General features: G+C 40.4%; 1 protein-coding gene across 2 annotated transcripts in view; it reads left to right on the top strand.

The window, feature by feature from the left end:
- Nucleotides 1–20,207, top strand: part of sh2b3 (SH2B adaptor protein 3) — a 48,542-nt gene that overhangs the window by 6,622 nt on the left and 21,713 nt on the right. Inside the window, exon 2 of one of the 2 annotated variants that reach the window (XM_017412444.3) lies at nt 8,859–10,028. In XM_017412444.3, coding sequence (XP_017267933.1) covers nt 8,889–10,028 — 1,140 coding nt within the window. In that variant the 5' untranslated portion in view covers nt 8,859–8,888. The remainder of the gene's footprint in view (nt 1–8,858; nt 10,029–20,207) is intronic. The other variant, XM_017412443.3, reaches the window with a different exon arrangement.

The raw sequence follows: 20,207 nt of genomic DNA, 5'->3' as shown, positions 1-20,207 counted from the left end.
GATAAGATCTGTATTTGCATTTTATTGTTGTATTAGCAGACAACTTGATCCTCCAGTGATCTTTGTCATTGTGATTTTTTAATTTTTCCCCCCAGTTATTTAGTTTTCTTACCTTCTCAAGCTATTTCCCCCTGTCCTTTCCCACGCCACAGGAAATGTGGCCGGCCTTTATTTGTGTGCGTCTTAAGAATAGCAGCATTGTGTCATTGTTGTGGGAATGTAGGACTTGAGCTCGAGAATGTTTTAACGAAAACAAAACCCTCTATGTGCTCAAAAGGCATTTTGTCCATACGTTTAACAATAAACCACATGTGCAACATGAAAGATAAGTATTGACGGGTCTCGCTGCCTTTTGTTTTCTTTGGTCTGAGGCTGAGAGACGTGCGTGAGTTTGAGAGAAAAGTTGCATTTTACTGTGCAGCGTGGTGCTTCAAATGATGCTAAACAAGGAGGACAAACACACAAGGGGTCTAGCTGATCGTTATCCGTCAACATGTCCTTTCCATACCTGTGCATCCACAATAAAACACTGCCTCATTTATTAATGGTTTATATTTTAAATAGGTTTGCGCTACTGAAGACTGCACTCTTTCTTGATTTAGCCAGAATCAGCTGATGCTTTCCTCAGGCCATGGGAAGTTGAGGCCAAAGTTATCTCATGTTTCAACACTGCTTCCTCCTCTACAATATCTCCTTCAATTATGTAAGTTGTGTGCGTCTCGCTTTCTGCTCTGTTTGTTTTCAAAGGCCTTCAGCATCTCGCTTCACACAAACAGGAACACTGAGCGGCAGCCAGCCTTAACTCTTTAACTGTACTTTTTTTTTTTTTTTTTTTTTTTTTTTTAACGTCTGCCTGTTTTTGTGCAGCTGATCAGTCGATCAGTGATTCCTTTAAAGAAAGAAACAGCTGCGTGGAGCTAATGTCAGGCCGTTCCACTTTTTGTTTGCAGCACGGCGGCGTGTTCCAGTCGAGGATAAAACATGAAGTGAAAGGGATGAGAGAAAGGTCACATCATGTCAGTTCATGTTCGCTGGTGTGTTTGCTACCGCTGAGGCTGGGCTGTTTTCCCTGACAAAAACAATACTGAATAGTGAATGTAGTGGAGGGGGATTCTTAGCATTTTTCTTGGAAAAAAAATAAATAAAGATTTGGAAACTAGTGCCTTGTTAGAGCTTGAGTCCTAGAAAGCTTGTAGGACCCCACTGTATTTGTATTGAGTTCTTTTTTTTTATTGTTATTATAAATATGATGAAAAACGATCACATTTTGTGAGGCATTTCAGTTCTCAAAAAGTGATGAAACTCTGAACAGATGAGAGGTTGATAAATGATAATCTCATTATGTTTATATAGCCCTTACTCGTGATCATATTTTATTTTTTTTATATAATGAGAGTGCTCAGTAGTGCCCCTTAGGAATATTCAGTGTTCCCTCTGTAGATGAGCCTATAGAGCTCTATAGATTCACTAAGAAGTGTGAAATTTGATAAACTGACGTTATATCTGAGGAATATCAACAACTCATTAAAAAGTCATGCACCTGTTTATGTGTTGCATTGCACAAAATCCTAATTGACTTTAATTTGAGTCAACATCGTGGGCAAATAAAAACTAGAGGAAACCGTTGCAGTTTCTACTGAGCCGCGCCGCCTCTGCAAATTTAGATTATTTGTTGATAAAAGGAAGTTGTTTGAACTAATACATACATGATCCAATCAGGCCCCAGCTTTGGTGGTACGATCAGCATCTGGGCCTGAACATTACTACAAGGAAGTGTTGAGAAAATCTCCAAACAGGATGGTGAGAGTCAGACATCCAGCCAAATGAACTCATCTCAGACTTGACCAGAGAAAACTCTGACTATGATAAAGGTAGGGTGTTTAACGGTGGCTTTAAAGATGTGTCTACACGTATACCTACAAAAAAACCCTCAAAAAACTGAGTCTGAAGCTTTTAAACTCAACTTAAGGAAGGACGCTTTCTTGTAATATATGTTGAATCTTAACTCCTTTTTTTAAAATGAGCACAGCATTTCATATCTTCACTTCCTAGACGCCTTGAAGATTATAAGTTTGTGAGTTTTTGTAAAACAGTGCTTGTTACAGCCTCGCAAATGTCTGTAATTCATAAGTTGCAACTTGGAGTGGGATTGCCACCTGGTGTTAACAGAAAATCCCTTAAATTAGACTAACATCGTTCTGTTTCGATCAAATTTCTTGGCTTTGGCTCTCGACCTGTTGCCAGAGCATTGGGTTTTGTGATTTACCTACACTAAAATCTAAAAGGAAAATGTAAGCACAGTGTTTTTTTTTATTGAGTATAAAAATAACCTTTAGTTCTGATTCCACTGTGGAAAGAATCTGGGTAACTTCAGGGCTTCCTGTTTCTGTGGTTTCTGCCCAGGCAGAGCAGAGATCCTTTGGTCTCTCTCTGTTCCTCTCTTGCTCTGCCACCTGGACCTTCCCCCACAAACTTGGCGCCGTCTCCACTCCTCTCGCCTCCTCTCCTGCCTGTTATTTTCACTTCCTGCCTGCCCTCTCATTATCTCTTGTTCTCTCCGTGCTTGTGATTTTTTTCTTTTTGTTTCTCCGTCTCCTCCTCTTCCTACTTCTTGTTTAAAATCCCTCACTCCTCACTCTCCTCCTCCTCCTCTTTCCTTTGCAAAACTCCCACTCAGACAGCCACCCACTCTTTATCCAGAACCCTGATTCATTCAGTGATTCACAGAAGGAAAATTCAAAGGCGTGAATAAAATCTGTTTGTTTTTTTTCATCAGGCCCTGTGATGCACATGTAACCTTTTTTTTTTTTTAAGTTAATTTATTTTCTTTCCACTCCAGATTTTATGGAAAAAGCTGCAGTGTTTGATGTCTCAGTGAGCCTTGATGCCATGCAGATTAATTGAGTCATGCGCAGACGATTGGATCCGGCCGATCTCTGCAACAAGCCTGGAGCTATAAAAAGGTCAGACGGATGTGGCTCATTGTAAATAGCATTTTATTAAATGAGTAATCTCAGTTAGGAGCACATCCTTTTTTTTGGCAGGTTTTAACCACTAGACAGCTCACAAAATTGACTATCATGGCTTTATTTCATGTTTTAGCATGAAAAGAGTTAAGGTAATCCCCTGGCTGACTAGAAATACTTGAAGTTAGTAATACTGTCAGTTTCAGTTGCATAAAACTTCAAATTTTACTGAAATGCTTTGTAAAAACTGGCTTTTATTTCCTTCAGATCGCCCACCAGGCCTTTAGTTGAGGCAGATTTTTATTCTAACTACTTCTTACCAGTAAAATCTGTTTTGTTTTTCTGTAATGGCCTAATTTGGTGCTTGAAGCAAAATCTGGAACATAAACACACAATCCCTATTTCCAAACATGTGCATCTTTATATGCGAGTCAAACAGGTCTTCATTCAGTTCTGTGGAAATTACTGTAATTTTGAATATGTGGGCGAAACTTGGCTGGTTTTTTTTTTCTGCTCCAAGATTTACTTTGAGTTGGTTGAAAATGTTTAAAACTTGTAGGAGATTTCACTAGGTGGCAGAATGTGGGCTAAAGCAGTAGATCTATGTGAAGAAGAGGTATTATAATGTCTATAACGCATCAGATTTAAATCTTGGACGGAAACGCTCCTGTTCTTAGCAGGGCTTTTATTGTGGAAGTTGTTCAAATAATCAAATGTAACTATTGCAGGATAATTTATTCTGACAAATGCCAAATATGCAGTGCAGTAAAATGTTTTAAACATCATAATTTACATTGATTAAACTGATCAAAGTGGCAGAAATGTCATTTTTCCTCTCTGTAATTCACGTTTCAGTCACAAGAAGCCACATCTCAAGTTATCTCACTTCAAGGTCAGGATCTTAAAGACGTTTGGGTGAGATGGCAGAGTTATTGTATTATTATATCACAGGTTGTGTTCTGGCAGCCTGACAGACAGCAGTGAGACATAAATAAACTTTTTCTATGAGGGGAAACAGATTTTTAACAACTGGTAGGCAGGATGAGCGTTACATGGAAAAATTGTTTATTTAGCACCGTGTTTGTTTTTCATATTAAAGTCTGATTTTAAACTAAGTTTCTCTTCTTCTAGTTGCAGCTATTTCCAAACAGTAAAATTGTTCAATATTGTTTGGCTCACATTGTTCCTGCGGGTGTAAAACGTCTCTTTGTGGATGTTACAAACGATCTGGAGTTAGATTTTGTTTTCCTGCACTTTTTATTTCTTTTATTTTTCAGTTGTTCAGTTCTTATCAAAGCATTTTTGTTCATGATGTGAATCTTTAACATTTAAAGTCTTACCTGTTAACAATTTGAATGCACAAAAATGTTAATGCACCCAGCTGCACCTCAGTGTACTGCAACCTTGCTTAAATAAGAATTATAGAAATGCGTCTACTTTTTCAGTAATACATGAAAACAGTCAGATCAGCTTGAAGTCTGTTTTCAAAAATTCAAGCTGTCATAAAAGTTTGAAGAAGTTCCTTACTTGTAGTTTTTTTGGTTGTTGTTTATTTGAAAAGCAACAATTTAAAGTTTTTACAAAACAAGAAATGATGAAAAATTGTTCAAACGAACGGGTTCCAGAAGGGTTTGACCTGTTATTAGCCCGACTGAATGAAGATTTTTGCAGGGCTGTGCAGCTTTTAGAGCAGCTGACTCACCCGACACATTTCTTGCAGAAACAGACAGTTTTATTGTCGGTTCTGACTCGCATCCTGCACCACATCTCCACGTGTCACTTTGCAAAACCTCACAAGATAAAGTTTTATACTGTATAAAACTAAAGAAATAAGCAAACTGTGGCTCAGACAGAGACACAGCTTCTTTTTTTTCCTCTTTTTTGCTGACATGATAACCAAAGTAATTTCAGATAAGTTTGGGTATTTAACTTATTGCATGACTAATAATATCAGCTTCTGGTGGCTGTGTGTAGATAATACTTTCTTTTTTTTTTGCAATCCTCAAGATCACTACACAGTAGATTGATAAGCTTCAAAATTTCACAATTCAAGTAATAAAATCCTTCTTATCTTTCTTTGGATCTATAAATATGTTTGTCTAAGTTGCATGGTGAAGTTTAATATTTGTTGCATCATTTCGGTGTAAATTTATTCAGCAGCATGTAATGAGCATTAGTAATAAAGCATGGTGAGCTGCTTCTGCATGAATGAATAGATAATTTATTTATCCTTGAGGGAAATTAATTCATTAATGACACCCAGCATGCAGTCATGCTGGTGGCTGCCTGCTGTGAATACATGACCTGAAAGCTCAGAGACCACATGGGTGGATGTGTGTGTGTTTCAGGCATCAAGTTGTTCCCAACAGAGGACGACAGTGGTGTGTGAGCGCTGATACCAGGCTCACAAGATATAAATAGGATCTCCCTGCAGCTGGGTTTGCACGAGTGCCACAGATATTTACCTTTGTATTGTACAAGTCCTTGCATTCCTAAATTTTGATTCATTCGTCTTGTACTGAAATGCATGCCACCATGTGCTCAGTGTTTGCTCATGCATTTTAAAACCAGTCCCGGTCGCAAGAAAATTGCATTTAGCTCTGCTCTCAGTAAGCGTCAGTCAAGATGCTGCAGGTGGACTGCTGCGCCCCCATTTTGGTGTCTATCTAGGCATTTACACAACTCCATCACATGTTCACTTCCCCAGCATGCCCTGAGGCTGACTCAAGGTTTTCTTACAAGCCATCTCCGTGAGCTGACATGTGTTAGGAGGTTACTCATGCTCCGAGAGAGATTCGAGTGTTTAACGCATCCTGTTTCCTTCCTGCCTGATCAGGAATCAGTGTTAGGCTGTTCACATAAAAAAAAAACCAATAATAATTAAGTTTCACCGCTGATGTGACAAAGTCATGGGATGGGAGGAACTGCGTCTCCCTGTTTGGTGTTGATCTTACAGATTTTCTCTCAGCCGACCGAAGCGTGAGCGTTAATTTAGCTTTAGACAAGAGAATAAATCCACAAATATTTTGACAATGTAGGCTCCAAATTTAATTTTTTGTAAACCTCACATCAGGGGCTCAGAAAAAAAGTTTGTACCATATTTCTGTAAATGCTACATGCTATGTTTCTGAGAAACATTTTTTTGTCCAGTAAAGGCAAAACATGTCAGTGTGGTAGATGTCAGGATTTGTTCTGCAGGAGTGAAGCTGCAGCATTAGAAGCATCTCGGTCATGCAAACTGTATCATTTGTTTGGCTTGACTACTTTTTTCTTCTTGTCTAAAGAGCTGCAGTGCATGATGGCCATCACTTTTTGTTTGTCAGCAGTTTTTCTTTTTTGGCTGCATGTGGTGTCCAGGGTGCAAAAGACCAGTCCCGGTTTTCTGTAAAGGACATGAAAGACACAAAGAAAGCAATCATGGTGGTAGCGTGGGTGCTTCACAAAGAAGGCTGTCTGTTTTGTAGATGAATAGAAGGTGAGGAAGAAAGAAAGGCATAAATGCAGGAGTGTTGACTGACATTTTGCAGGACCGTCTTCCGTTCTCAGCTGTCTGAACTTGCTCCTTTCCTGTCATCTCCTGCTGAAAGCTGTTTTGCAAAACAATAATAAAAAAACAAAGCACCAACTTGAGTTAGAGGTCCGGCATAAGAGCAAGAGAGAGGAGAGACCAAACTGTGTTAGCCCTTTTGTTTTCCTTAGGCCCTCAGTTGAGGTAAAAATAAAGGAAGCACGAATCCGCACACATCTGGAGATCCTCATATCAGAAAACTGAAACAGGGAGGATGAAAAGAAAAGAAAAACCCTGGGAACAGAGACTGCCGAGCCCCCAGAGGGATACAGCAAGAGGAAGTGTGTGTCTGTGTGTGTGTAGATGAGCGTGTGCATGTTCTGTAGTCGGGTCAATGCTGAGTCATTGCTGGGCTGGCCACGCAGATAGAAACGGGCTTCTGGGGGGGCCAGCTGGAGGGGCGTAGGTGGCACGCTCTGAGCATGCTCTGAAACGTTACAGGAAGGGAATTAGTTGTTGTGACAGGACACATCCAGGAACCGCGGTGACGCAATATTTCACGACGCCAAGTTTGCACAGTCCCGCCGACATACGCGTCCCCTGGTATGCTTGACGGCGCTCGAGAAAAATTTGTGGGCTTTTTTTTGAAAGACGCTAAGCCAAGATTTTACAGCTTTTCATCTCTGAATGTTGTCGCTCAGGCCACGTAGAGAGATGTGAGCCACAAGATAACGAAACAAGTTGCTCCATGTTTGGCCCGACCACAGTGTTCCCTCCGCTCCCTCCCCTCCTGTTTCTTGTGGTTTTCTGTGATCTGTTGGACCACAGTCTCTGAGTACCCCCCTTCCTCACACACACACAGACAGCCTTAGACACACATTCATGCTTCCTGTATTTAGAATAGACCCTTCTCTGCCCGACTGGAGGATAATGGTATGTACTATAAGCACAAATGAAACCATTGTTAATGCTACTGCAGTTTAATGTGAAGCGTGTTTTGATACTCAGCAGCTCATTGACGTACATCAGTAAAGAAGGGAGCTATGTTTGTTACATAAGGCATTTTTTAGTAAAAAAAAAAACAAAAACGAAAAAGTCATTCTATGCTGCTAATGTCCCCGAGTCAAGCGTGTTGCGCATCATTCACAGAGTCTGAGTCGGTCATCCGGTGAACACTGTGATGAAACTCCTGTTTGACCAAAACGAGAGATGAAAGCACTCCAGACATCTTTAGTGTGTCCCAAAAATGATCTCCATAATCGATGACATACAAGAACAGCTAATTAACAAAAAGATTTAACGTTGGCTTTGTTGTGAGTCGTTTTGTCACCATAGAAGTAAAATAAATACTTGTATAGTAACTTTTCTTTCTTTAAGTATGCCATATTCCTCTGACCAACTTCATTTTCTTGCTGGTGTCTTTCTTTAATTATCTTTGTGCAAGTTTTGTGAGATACAGTAACACATGGCGCATATTGATGCAAAGAAACAAACAGTCGCCACGAAGAGAGCAGAAGTTTATCGCCTCTTTAAACACAGTAAACACCCAATAAAGAGCTTCTCTTTACTGGTGTCACTTTTTTTCTAGCTCTGCTTCCTGCCGACAGTTCTTCACTGACTGCTTTCAAAAAGGTCAAACTCAACTATTAAAATAAATTGATTGAATCAGGCTGAGCGTATAAATAGTTTTGTTTTTTATTTTGAAAAAAGCAGAAGGAACATTGAAACTTGTAAACACGCTCACAGATGGTTCTGCATGCGGTGCGGTTGATTGAGAAGTATTTTAATTAATCATTCACTGTCTGTCTGACTTATCATTCGTTTTAAATACTTCAGTCTCAGTCTGTGCGGTTAGAAGTATTTAATAATATTTATTACTTTTTTCTACTCTCCTAATTACCTCAGTGACACCAAGGTTTAATTTAATTCTTTTACAGCTTTTTATTCAGTTGACAAGTTTGTTTGTTTTTTTGTCACAAAGTGAACGGTTTGTGGAAAGCCTTTGTCCTTTGACTGAACTGTGACCGCTCTTATCTCCAAGAATGCTTCAGGAATGGTTGATTGCCAGATATTTTGCAGACCCATATAATCCACTTTGTGGCGTTGAAGATTGAACACTGATAAAATCAACCTTTCTGGATTGTGCTTTCTAAGTGTTTGAACATTGTTTCAGACATTCAAGTACTTAAGAAATGTTGTGACTTTTTTGCCAATTTCATTTCAGAGCTTTGGCTATCGCGTAATCTTTGTTATGTGGATTTAATTACATTTCTGTATCTTCTTATTTTGATTTTTTTTTTCTGCACTCTTGTCTCCTGATTGAACCCCAACTACTCTCCAGTGACACATGTTTCTGTCTCTCTTCAATGTTCTTTGTCTGTCAGCAGTGATTCTCAGCCAGTTTGGTTACTGCAATGAATGGTAACACTATCCATCCAGCCAACACCACTTCAGCAGGAGGAGGTCCAAGTTTAGTAGCGCCCCCAAGAGGCTGGAGGGAGTTCTGTGAGCTGCATGCCATCGCCACAGCTCGACAGCTGGCTGGACATTACCGGAGCTTTGCCAGAGAGCGTCCGCAACATGACGTGGTCCCACCAGAGGCCTTTTCCAAGCACTTCACCGACCTCTTCCAGCAACACTTCTGCTGTGAAGTCAACAAAGATGGGACTCCACTCAGCCAGAGCACTGCTGCTCCCATTAGTGCCTCCTCCACATCTCCACTGGCCTCTCCTCTTCCACCGCACATTGTGAACAGCCAGTTGCGGATCTCATCTTCGTCTGGGGCACAGGACTATCGGGAGGCGGGCCGGCCAAGTGGAGGTGCTGTTCCAATCTCCGTGGCACCAAAGGTGGAGTCGGTGGTGGTGAGGCGGGAGCAGGAGCAGCCGCTGAGATGTGCTGCAAGAAACTCCTTTTCAGAATCTCTCAGTATCAGCAGTCGGTCGCTGCTGATTAATAGCCATAGCAGCGATGAAATCTCTGGCGCGGATCGTCACCAGGTGTCTGAGCAGTACTCCTCCGAGTCCTTGGCCTCCAGCCCTGGACATGGTGATGTCACACATTTCTCTGTCAGCCAAATCCAGCAGACAGTAAGACGGCTTTTCCAGAAACGGCCCTTTTCCAGCCCCCGCTCATCCCAGGACCTGTCCCCCAGCAACCCCACCAACAACAACAACAGCCCCCCAAACAATGGTGACAGAGTGGGTGGAATTTCCTCCGCCAACGAGGAAGGGTCATCCTCATCCTCTTCCTCTCATTCGTCTTCTTTTCTGAACTCTGAAGCCACGCCCCCAGCCGCTGCAAACCGGCCTGGCATGGTCTCGATGGTCCTCGATGGTTTACGTTGGATTCGCAGCAGAAGCATGAGGCAGAGGAGGCCAGAGGGGAGTGGCTGTTGTAAAGAGGGCCAACTCAAGTACTTGCTGGTGGATGACACTATCTTGGACTCTCAGCCCCACTGGCAACGCTGCCGCCTGCTGGTCAGGAGGATCAGAGACACTCAGAGTGGAGGAGGGAGCGAGAGGTACCAGTTGGAGCTCTACGATCCCCCAAAGGTAGAAACACGTGTTTGTTTACATCACCACACCCTTCTAATCAAACACTCCTTTCATGACTGTTTATTGCAACTTTGGCTTCACGTTTTCTTGAAGGTGCAACACGACGACAGTGGTTTTTAAAGTTATTTTGTTGATGTGTGAAAAAACTGTAATTTACTCCTAAATTTCATAAAGTCACTGGGAATGATTCTCACACAAACCATAATTTTTCAAGGGTTTAGAGGTGTTAATTTAGCACAGTGGTAGGCTTCTATTAGTTTCTGCTGCATATGAAAGATTCCTAAATGCTTAATTTAGCGAACACCTGGGCTACAGCACTGTGATAAATAGGCCTTGCAAATTATAGTAGAACTAGAGTTGATGTGATTTCCAGGAAATCCACCTTCTGAAAATCTCATGACTTGGTTTTATCGATGAACATGTTGAGGGTTTTCTGCTCTCTTTCGGTGGTTTTTGCCTTTTTAAAAAAAAGGAGGGTTGGGGCTATGTAAAAGCACTGACATAGAGAACATGCTACTTTCATGACTGATCACACGACCAATCGTCTGTTTCTGGTTTATGAGGTTAAACGTGGCCTTTACAAGAAAGAATTACCTCAGCACACCCTTTTAGGGCTTTTTTGCTTTTCTTGTAACCAACCAAAGCTTCGGGTTTTGTGTCTTCTTCCTCACAATTTTGCGATCATCACTTTTTTTTTTTGTGCAACTTGCCATGGGCTAAGCACAAATGTTTCAGGTAGTCTTTAAATAATCCCTGAATATTTGTGTAAAGATATGAGAGCAAGCAGGGAAATAAATCTGCAGAAATGTTGAACTGCTTCTTTACGATGTGTCTTCAGCTGAATGAGGGTCTTTACTTGTTGCTTTTACAGCATGCTGCAACAGAATAAAGTATTGTGCAGTCCCAGTGTTATTTTTGCACAGATTTACCTGCAAAGTAAATTGCAAACTAACTGCGTACTAATTTGTGAGTTGCTTTTATGTGCGACAAGCAGGTGTTCAACAGCCATACGCCACATTTAAGTTTCGTTGTCAATATCGGACAACTTAATGCATGTGCTGCTCTCAGTGCAGATGTTACCTTCTGTCACAAGACTCTGCTTCACGCGTTCTGTATCTGCAGTTCTCGAAAAGCTACTTCTCAGAAGTGCGCACAGCCATCCAGCCATTTAACATCTGGCAGGTTCCCCATCTTGTGTTTCATATCTGTGTGAGATAAGGCTGCGAGATCTGTTTGTGTCAATAATTTGGAAACCCACAGGAACCTTTTAAAGGGGTTTGTGAATGTAAGTTTGCCAAGCAGTGTGGCAAATTAACACAAACACAAGCACACATATAAAGACTGAAAGTCATTTCCTGTTTCCAGCTGTTTTAGTTGCAGGGGTTTCCCCCCCACCCCTCTCTCCTTTTTAAAATCATCTCTTTTCTCTGCCGGTGTTTGTTTTTGTTTTTTACAATATCTTACAGGCATCTTTTGGTGCACAGTTTCCCACATGACAAAACAAGACAAAAGCTCTCAGGTTTTAGATTTACTTCACACAACTGCTTGTTTTTTTTTTCAGGTGGTTTTCATCACACATCTTGTTTAGTGACTCTTATCTTTTAATGTGACTTTACTGTAAAAACACAATCATTTATTTCGCTTTTAAAGCCTAAAACAGTTTAGAGATAATGCATCCTTTTAATCTAAAAGAAGATTCAGGAAATAGTTAGTTTTGGATTTTATCCATCTTTGTTTCATCAACTTTTTCCTTATTTGCACGTATTTCTTTAAATGCACTTTTTTAAATTAATGAAGTTATTGATTTTCCCATTGTGGTATTTCTGTGCTCAAATGCATCAAAAAGTCTGCAACCTTTATGCATTCTTTTACCCTTTGGTGTGTCGATATACCTCCCACACTCTTTCCTGTTTGTTTGGGGTTTGCTTCAGCCAGTCACAACTTCTCTGCTTTTCAGCTCACAATTAATAGATCCAATCAGAAAACATCAAATTGTCACATTTTTTTGAAATTCCCCCTTTTTTTATGTGTGGCTTACTTGCATTTTCATCAAAGTAATGAACATGAGTTATAAAACGGTCGTCTTCTTCTGACTTTGCCTGCTGACATCTCACCACAGCATAGCAGGATGTTTTTCTTTCTTTCGTTTTTTTTTTTTTTTTTTTTTTTTTTTTTTTTTTTTTTTTTTTTCTTAACTAAAATGCATGCCTTGGTCCCCACACGGCGTTAAAGCCTGCAGTATTTCCAGATGGGGCCAGCTCTGAGGCTGCACACCCAGTCTCTTAAGATCCCCAAACAAGTAATCAGAGCAGCCCGTTTGAATGATGTGCAGAGTTCAGCCTCCTCACAGCGTGTGCAGATTTGGACTCAGGCACAGGGAGAGGTCCATGAAAAAGCCTTTGCATTCATGTGTGTGTGTGTGTGTGTGTGTGTCTGAGGGTGTGTGTGTGTGCGCTTTGAGTTTTTTTTTTCTTTTTTTTTAAATTTAGCAGCCCTCAGCTCCTCAGGCAGCTGCAGCTTTAACCATGTGCGTGAGGTAATTCGGTTGATGATAGAGCCAGAGTTTGTGCGCGTATGAGTGTACTCAAATGCTTTTTTGTACAGAAAAGGAGGGCACTGGCAGAATTTGCCTGGCCCTTCGCTGCGCTGCTTTAATTCGCCAAACTGCATTGTTGCTCTGACTGTTCTCCCTCTCCTTAGTGTGTGTGTGTTTAATCTTGGCAGGACAGATAGATAAGCTTCTGAAAATAGCCTTAAAAGGAAGGAGAGACGTGGAGCCGCATGCTTACATTTTTACATACACAAGAAAAAACAAAAACATGCATTTACACCCTAAAAAAAGTTATTTAAACACCAGCCTTTAATGACTTGGTGTTATCGTGTGATGTGCCAAGTCTGTAAAGTGGCTTTTTTTTGTGAATTTAAAATGGATTTTCACAACTCATGACAGTGAGAAAACTTGTGTGTTCACAGTGCATACGTTTCTTGGCTGCCCAAAAATTGGTAGTGTTCGTGTGTATTCTTTATTTATAACTGTTAATATGTGTGTGTGAGAAACAGAAATAATGTCAATGAGCTCATTTAGCACAAAAGTACAAGCTGCATGGAAACCGATAATACCTTTGCGTGAGAAAAGAGAAATAAAAACTCGGCTGCAAGTTCCTTAGTATTAGCCTGAAAATGCAATAACCCTACATGGTTGGATTTAGAGCGACACATTACACCGTTGCACCTACTTTCTGGTAATATCGAGCAGATTTTCAAACCGAAAATTTTATTCACAGCACCAATAAATAGGAATTTCTGTGTAAAATCTCCTCAAACGTCTGTTTCGTCCTGCACATTTTAAAGAAATTTACAGAAGTGAAACTTCTGCATATTCTGAGATGTTAGCACGCATTCATCCATTCATCCTCTACCGCTTATCCGTGGTTGGGTCGACGGAGGCAAACGGTCCAGGAGAGAAACACGGGCCTCCCTCTTCCCAGCGACACTCTCCAGCTCCTCCTGGGGGATCCCAAGGCGTTCCCAGGCCAGAGAGGATACATGATCCCTTCACCGAGTTCTGGGTCTGCCCTGAGGTCTTCCCAGTGGGACATGCCCGATAAACCTCCAACAGAAAACGTCCAGGAGGCATCCTAATCAGATGCCCGAACCACCTCATCTGACTCCTTTCGATGTGAAGGAGCAGCGGCTTTAATCCGATCTTCCCCCGGATGACGGAGCTCCTCACCTTATTTCTAAGGCTGAGCCCGGCCGTCCTACGAAGGAAACTGCTTGTATCAGGACACATTCAGACCTAAAATTGCACCATGTTTAAAAGAGGAAAAAAAAAAAGAAGAACAACATCGGGTTCTGCTGTAGTGTCAACATGCTGCTGAAGGTGCTGAGGTTAAGATGAAATAGGATACATCTAGCTCAGTTTCAGTTAAATGTAAATTAAAAGGAAAAAGAACCAACATGGAAGGATGTTAATCCATGCAGAACAGAAGCTGATCGCTGCTAAGTTGCAAAGTAAATGGTGTGTGTTTTAATTAACAGTGAACTCAAGTTTCCATCTGGGTTAAAATTTCGCCCCATCATTTTTGATTCAGTGGAAATGTTAGTCTAAATTATGATTTGAGCTGCTCAGCTGGAATAAAATAAGGAGGTGTAAGCATGCATCAAGATTCTGCTCTTCCAGGAGAACAGAAGTGAAACATTTACAGAAAACAATTGTCAGGTTTTTTCTTTGCATCTGAAGTGAAACCAAACATCTGCAGTAATGTACTTTCACTGAAAACAGTTGTTGTGTTTTTGTTGTTGTTGTTGTTTGGGAGACATTTTGACAAAACGCTGTTGAAACATCCCTGTTTTAAATGCAGTTTTATGAGTAGATTTTATTGCTAGTGAGGTGTATTTCATTGCAGAAGTGATTCTTGTCTTGTCAGCTGAATCGGGCAGATGTCCTGGACGTCCTCGTCTTCATCGTGACAGCCTCAGTCCTGCCTTGCTGTTTAATGCTGGCCGCTTTGTGGACAATGGTTAACCAGTTTTTATGAACTTTATTTAGAGTATTCAGTAAAAGTTCTGATATACGGCTCATTTTTTATTTTTTAAACGTACATTTATTAATCTCGGAGTTGGTGTCTTTACCTCAGCTTCGTTTACCCCAATCAGAGAGACACAGAGAGACGAAGCTCTGGTAAATGATGGTGTTCAGTCCTCCAGAGTTCCCACAGATGACTCCAGTCTGATGTGCTTCCTCAGACCTCCTTAGCCTTTGTCTTAATCATAGCCCTCTCATCTCATTTCAGCTGTGTGTACGTGTTTGTGCTTTTGCATGTGTTTGTTCCAGCTCCTCCAGCCTTAATCTTTCCCACATGCTCTCATTTCATGCTGGTGTGTGCGTATACCTACGCTGTGTCCTGTTGCTCTCTGAGTTTATCCCTCTCTGTCTTCATCTCTTCATGCTCCTGTTGTAGGCATTTTATTTTTTATGATATTTGGAACAATTTTGAATTATTATTAGGGGCCCTACTATCTCAGCAAGGTAACGCGACACTAAATCTGAGGTTTCGGCACAAAAAATGCTCATAGAGGACAGGAAATGTGAAGTTATGCTGCATTAAACTGATTGAAGTAAAACATTAAAATGCATTTATGTCTGATGGATATTTCTCTCCCTGTGTTATGTTTATCTTTTAGTGTATGCTCATTTTTTTTTCTCTCTCGCTCTCTGAGTGACATTAGGAGGCGTTTGCAACATCAGTGGAAAATATTTTTCTAACAGCCAGACCCTGGTATCCATCTGTTCTGTGTTTCTTGTTGTACTTCAGGCTCTCATATGGCAACATGCAGTGTTAATTTGGCTCTCGCCACATACCACAACTAAAGCTCCGAACACATGGGCCCTAGTCAGCTGAAAAAAAAAGAAAAAAAAAAAGCCTTTAATAAAACCAACTGAGATGCACAGGGCACAGCAGGAGACGTGAACAAAAGACAGTTTGACTGTAAATAAGCCAAGAAAAAGGAGGACAGGTGAAGCTCAACTCCTGCTAAACTCAAGAGAGTTGATAAAAGTGTGGAAATACTGTCTGGTTGCACACATACAAGGCCAGGATCTAAATCTGGAGGCTTAAAATCAAATCCGAAACACATCTCATCACGCAACTTTTGACAAACCCTCCTCTGTGTTCCCTAACGCTGCAACAAAAGGTTTGAGGTGAATCAGATTTTCTCTCTGCAGCTTGAACCATTAAAAAAAGAAACATTTTAAATTCTCAGAGTCAGCGTGACTTCCTAGAAATTCCCAAGCTCTTCAGGGAAACACGTATGTGAAGAGTTTTTACTGCAGCTATGTATTTATCAGGACGCTTGTGTCACACTTCCACTGAGCATGTCTGGTACTGTAACGTTATTAATATCATCATTGTTATTTTTGAGATTTCTTTATTTTATTGCAGCTCCAAAGCCTAACATCTAACCAGTCATATTACATAAAAAAGGTAATAACAAAATGACCCAGTTTCCTGAGGTCCTAATGAAATGTCTGTGGCACTTTTTGATTATAACACAACAAGAATCCAGTAGTTACGCTCACGTTATATTTTCCTTTTAACGTACGTGATCTGTAAACACTGGGCTCCTCTTTGCACCCATTTTTATTATTTATTATTAGATGTTAAGCTTAAGAATTATTCTTTATAAAAAGTAATTTTACATAGTTTTATATAAGTTTATAATTTAACTGTTTAGTTTTCATTAATTGTACATTTGATAACAGAGGAAATTGACATTTCCATCCCCTGACTGAATAAAAAAGTCAATGATAATGAGTTAGATTTTCTACTCGTGGTATGAAATTACTAAATAGACGTATCAGTATGTTATCAGATTATTTCATTTTCAAGTGAAATTTATAACCACTGTTTCGGTTTTGCTGTTAAATCAACCCCAACAGCAATAAAATCGTTCTTATCAGGATAACTGATTAATAGATCTGCCTGTCACCACCTCCGTCCTAATGTAGCCTGAACCGAAGTAAAGTTGGAAGGAGAAGAAGAAAATCAAGAGACAAACTTTCCCCCTGCAACTCTGAGCCTTTCACAAAGTCAGAGGTTTCAAAACCTGTGAGTCCTAAACAAATTCATAGGGTGTTTTGATTAGAAATGCACAGATTTTTCTCACACTTATTGTGTCTGTTAACCTCAGCTGTGTTTCCAACTCAAAAAGCTGCTAACATCCCAATCCACCGCGTTTCATGACAGACAGAGGCCGAATCAGAGCTGTAATCCACCCTTCTGCTCAAACCGACCAGCAGTTTTCTGTATTCCCACAGCAGATCATATAAAAAGCCCCGTTTCCTTTTAACATCCTGCACGACTTTTGTTCTTCCACTGATTTTTATTCCTAAACACCCTACAGACTGTCCGTACAGTTAACTCCATGTTTTCTCCAAGCAGTAAAAAACTTTCCTAATGAGCGGAGCCCAGGTGCTGCAGGAGGCAGATGTTGTCTGCGATGCGTTCAATGACCGGAAAAATAGAATTTTTTTTAATGTTGACCTTCCACTCACTGATCACAGCCGGTCAGGCTGGATGTCAGCTGGTACCGGTCACGAGCCGATTTCCACGTGCATCTCTTATTTTTTATTATTTTTTAAATTAGTCGAGTCCCCATATGCCTGGATATATACTGTGAGATGGTTTATGTCCGTTTATAAAAGATTTTGTACATAGTTTGATTTTCTATTGTGTTATTGTTTATCTTTATTTGTAATTTGTAATTTTGTGTTGTTTGTGTCCTTGGTTTATGTTATGTGTCCTTGTTGTCCTTTTCCTGGTTTCTTTGTGGTTAACTTGGTCTTAACTCTCTCCTCACACCTGGTTTTAGTTTACTAATCACTTCTCCTGTTTGTATCTGGATTTTTTCTTTCTCACTGTTTATACTTTAAGGCTTTCAGTTGCTCTTTGTTTCTTCCTGCGTTTTGTCCGATTTGGTTTTTGTGATCTCTCGAGTCTTGTAATTGGCTCCACCACTTATTTTGAATGAATGTTCTTGGACTTCCTGTTTTGCAGAACCCTCAGTTTTGTTTTGCTTAATTTTTTTTACCCTCAGCTGCCTGCGTTAAGGGAACATTTGAATAACAAACATTATGGATAAGTAGCTGATTTATGGATGTTTGTTGTCAGTTAATTTAAAAAAAAACTGCTTTTTTAGTTATTATTTTTTTGTTGCTTAGGCAAAATACGTTTTTTTAAATGTTGTGCTTGATTGTCAGAATTGTGATTCTGAGAACTTACAATTATTTTTGACCAGTTGATTCATTAGTTAATCCCAAAACTCAACATGAGCTTAATGGCTGAAGGGAATAAGCTGACATTTGTATAACTCTGTAAAACACCAGATGGCTGTTCTGGCCTGACTGATAGCAGCATTCAGAGCGCAGATTGTTTCTTCAGAGACAGTTTCAGTTTGCATCACTACACTCTCTTTATCTCACCAACAAAGTCAAATCTTTTCCTCTTTCCAAGAATCGAGTTTCATGAAGCCCAGAAATTGAACCTTGAAGCGAGTTATGTGCTGTGTGGGTGCACTTGCAGTCTTCAGCGCTGTAGTCATTGTGTCTGTTGTGCAAATATCATGTAACAAATCCCCTTTGCAACCAGACGGCCAAAGCAGGAGGCTAGACGTGCTTTTGTTTGTCCTCTCTGGCTCACTGAACCGAACGTCTGTGTACCCTGCTACAGAGGTTCTGCTTTTTACTTTCTACAGCCTGATCTGCCCTTAAACCAGGAGGTTGTTTGATTCTTTGATTGGTGTGCAACACAGCAACTTTCAGGCAAGTTAATGTGCTTTTGTCCAATTTGCCACTGGCACATTCACAGCTTCCGTTTTCACCCCCAAAAAAAGAGGGTGTAGTTTTTGCAAAAACTCAGGTAGTGATGCGGAGCTTCTCTGATTGATAAAGAATTAAATGAAAGGCAACAGTATCGTATGTAATTGTGCAGGACGGTCATTTACAACTTAAAAGGCAGCGGGCAACAAGCATTCCTTCAGGGAATGTTAGGCCTTTATGAAGAACATGTTATCACCATTAAGCACTAGAAAAGCTTGACATTTTTCTTAATAAAATATGTCATTTGCCCATTTTACTTTGGCTAATCTTACATTCATGGAAAATGTAAGGCCTTGTAGATGATAAAGATTGCGTTGGATCTTAGTGCGGTCGTTCTCCTCATTGTTTGATTTTCTCTTTTTTTCCTCCCTAGTTAAAAGTTCTCTCACACCATAGTTCTGTGAAAGTGGGCATGAGGGATTATGCCTGATTAGAGAGCCATTATTTACCCCGAGTCAGCAGTAATGACTCTTGTCAGGAAAACTGAGTCAGAGAGAGAAACTCCAGAGCTAAAACCCACAAATTTCCAAGAAAGGCATTTGATGTTACCGTATTAATGTCCTCAAAGATTTAAGCCTCTCAGATGTTGCCAGATTCTTTTAGATCAATTAATAAGCGACTATTTTTCAACTTGTCTTAAGTTTTGCGGCTGCAGGCAGGCAAGAACAAAACCCTTTTTTTAATTACTTTCCTTCTTGATGTCCTGTAACATAACACCGGCTGCAGTTTATTATCACTGTGCATTGTTTAGTTCGTGTTGTGAAGGAGATTTACAAGTTCACAGATATCACAGAGGGAAGTTTTTGCAATCTGACATCCAAGGATCCAGTTGCAGTTTCTCAGGCCTCTGATTTGAATACCTTCTGGATGATTCCTCTGAGATTAACAGAACCGGAAGAAGTTGAATGAGGTCTTCTGCAGTAAAAAAACAAAACAAACAGTTGCTTTATGTATCACGTTGACTTTGCATCTAGTCGAGGGTGAACAAAGTGAGTGAATGATTAGATTAACGATGCCTTGTATTTTTATTTTTTTGCATCACTTTTTCTGCACCTTTCTGCAAACCGAGGCGCCAAAGAGGACAAGTGTTTGCTACCAGTGAAAAGAACATTGCCTGAAAAGCAGAGAAAGCAGAGCTAGGACGCAGCAGAGAACACAAAGATTAGAGTGAACTGTACACATTTGTCACTTTTTATTTATATTTGTTTGAAATAAGTTTGAAGGAAACGGAAAACTTTCTCAGGCAGAGTGGAAAACTTATCTCACACGGCTGAAAATGGATGTGTGTTTGCTCGTGAGCCTTTCAATGTGACAAGAATCAAGAGAAACATCTAAAGGAAGTAGAGTGGTTAGAGTCATGTGGTCAAGATGTTTGTCAGATCTCTTGCTGTGTCTCTTTCTGGTTCAGTGTCTTCTTCGGGCGCGCCGCGTGCAGCTCCGTCTGCAGTAATAAAATCAGATGTGCTGGTCATCACATGGCTCCTCTTCACTTAATAATAATATTTAATCATCTATGCACTGCAGATGTGTGCTTTTGTTGCTGTCATCGCCTCTTTGCTGGCCTCTATTATCTATGTGTGTGTGTGTGTGTGTGTGTGTGTGTCTATACGTGCAACCTAAAACCACAATGCCAGTGCACATGACCTTGCTGGGTGGTGAATGGAAAGCCCCCAGGCTGTGCAACCCTTGCCCAACAGTTTTCTCTTGGCCTCTTTTCATCTTATTCATCAGCTTTCTCTCACACACACACACACAAACACACACCTTTTAACCAGCCAACATACCTAGAAACATTG

The sequence above is a fragment of the Kryptolebias marmoratus genome, linkage group LG1 (assembly GCF_001649575.2).
Source record: "Kryptolebias marmoratus isolate JLee-2015 linkage group LG1, ASM164957v2, whole genome shotgun sequence".
Classification (NCBI taxonomy): domain Eukaryota; kingdom Metazoa; phylum Chordata; class Actinopteri; order Cyprinodontiformes; family Rivulidae; genus Kryptolebias; species Kryptolebias marmoratus.
The sequence above is the reverse complement of the archived record's forward strand: the minus strand, read 5'-3'. Positions and strand labels throughout refer to the sequence as shown.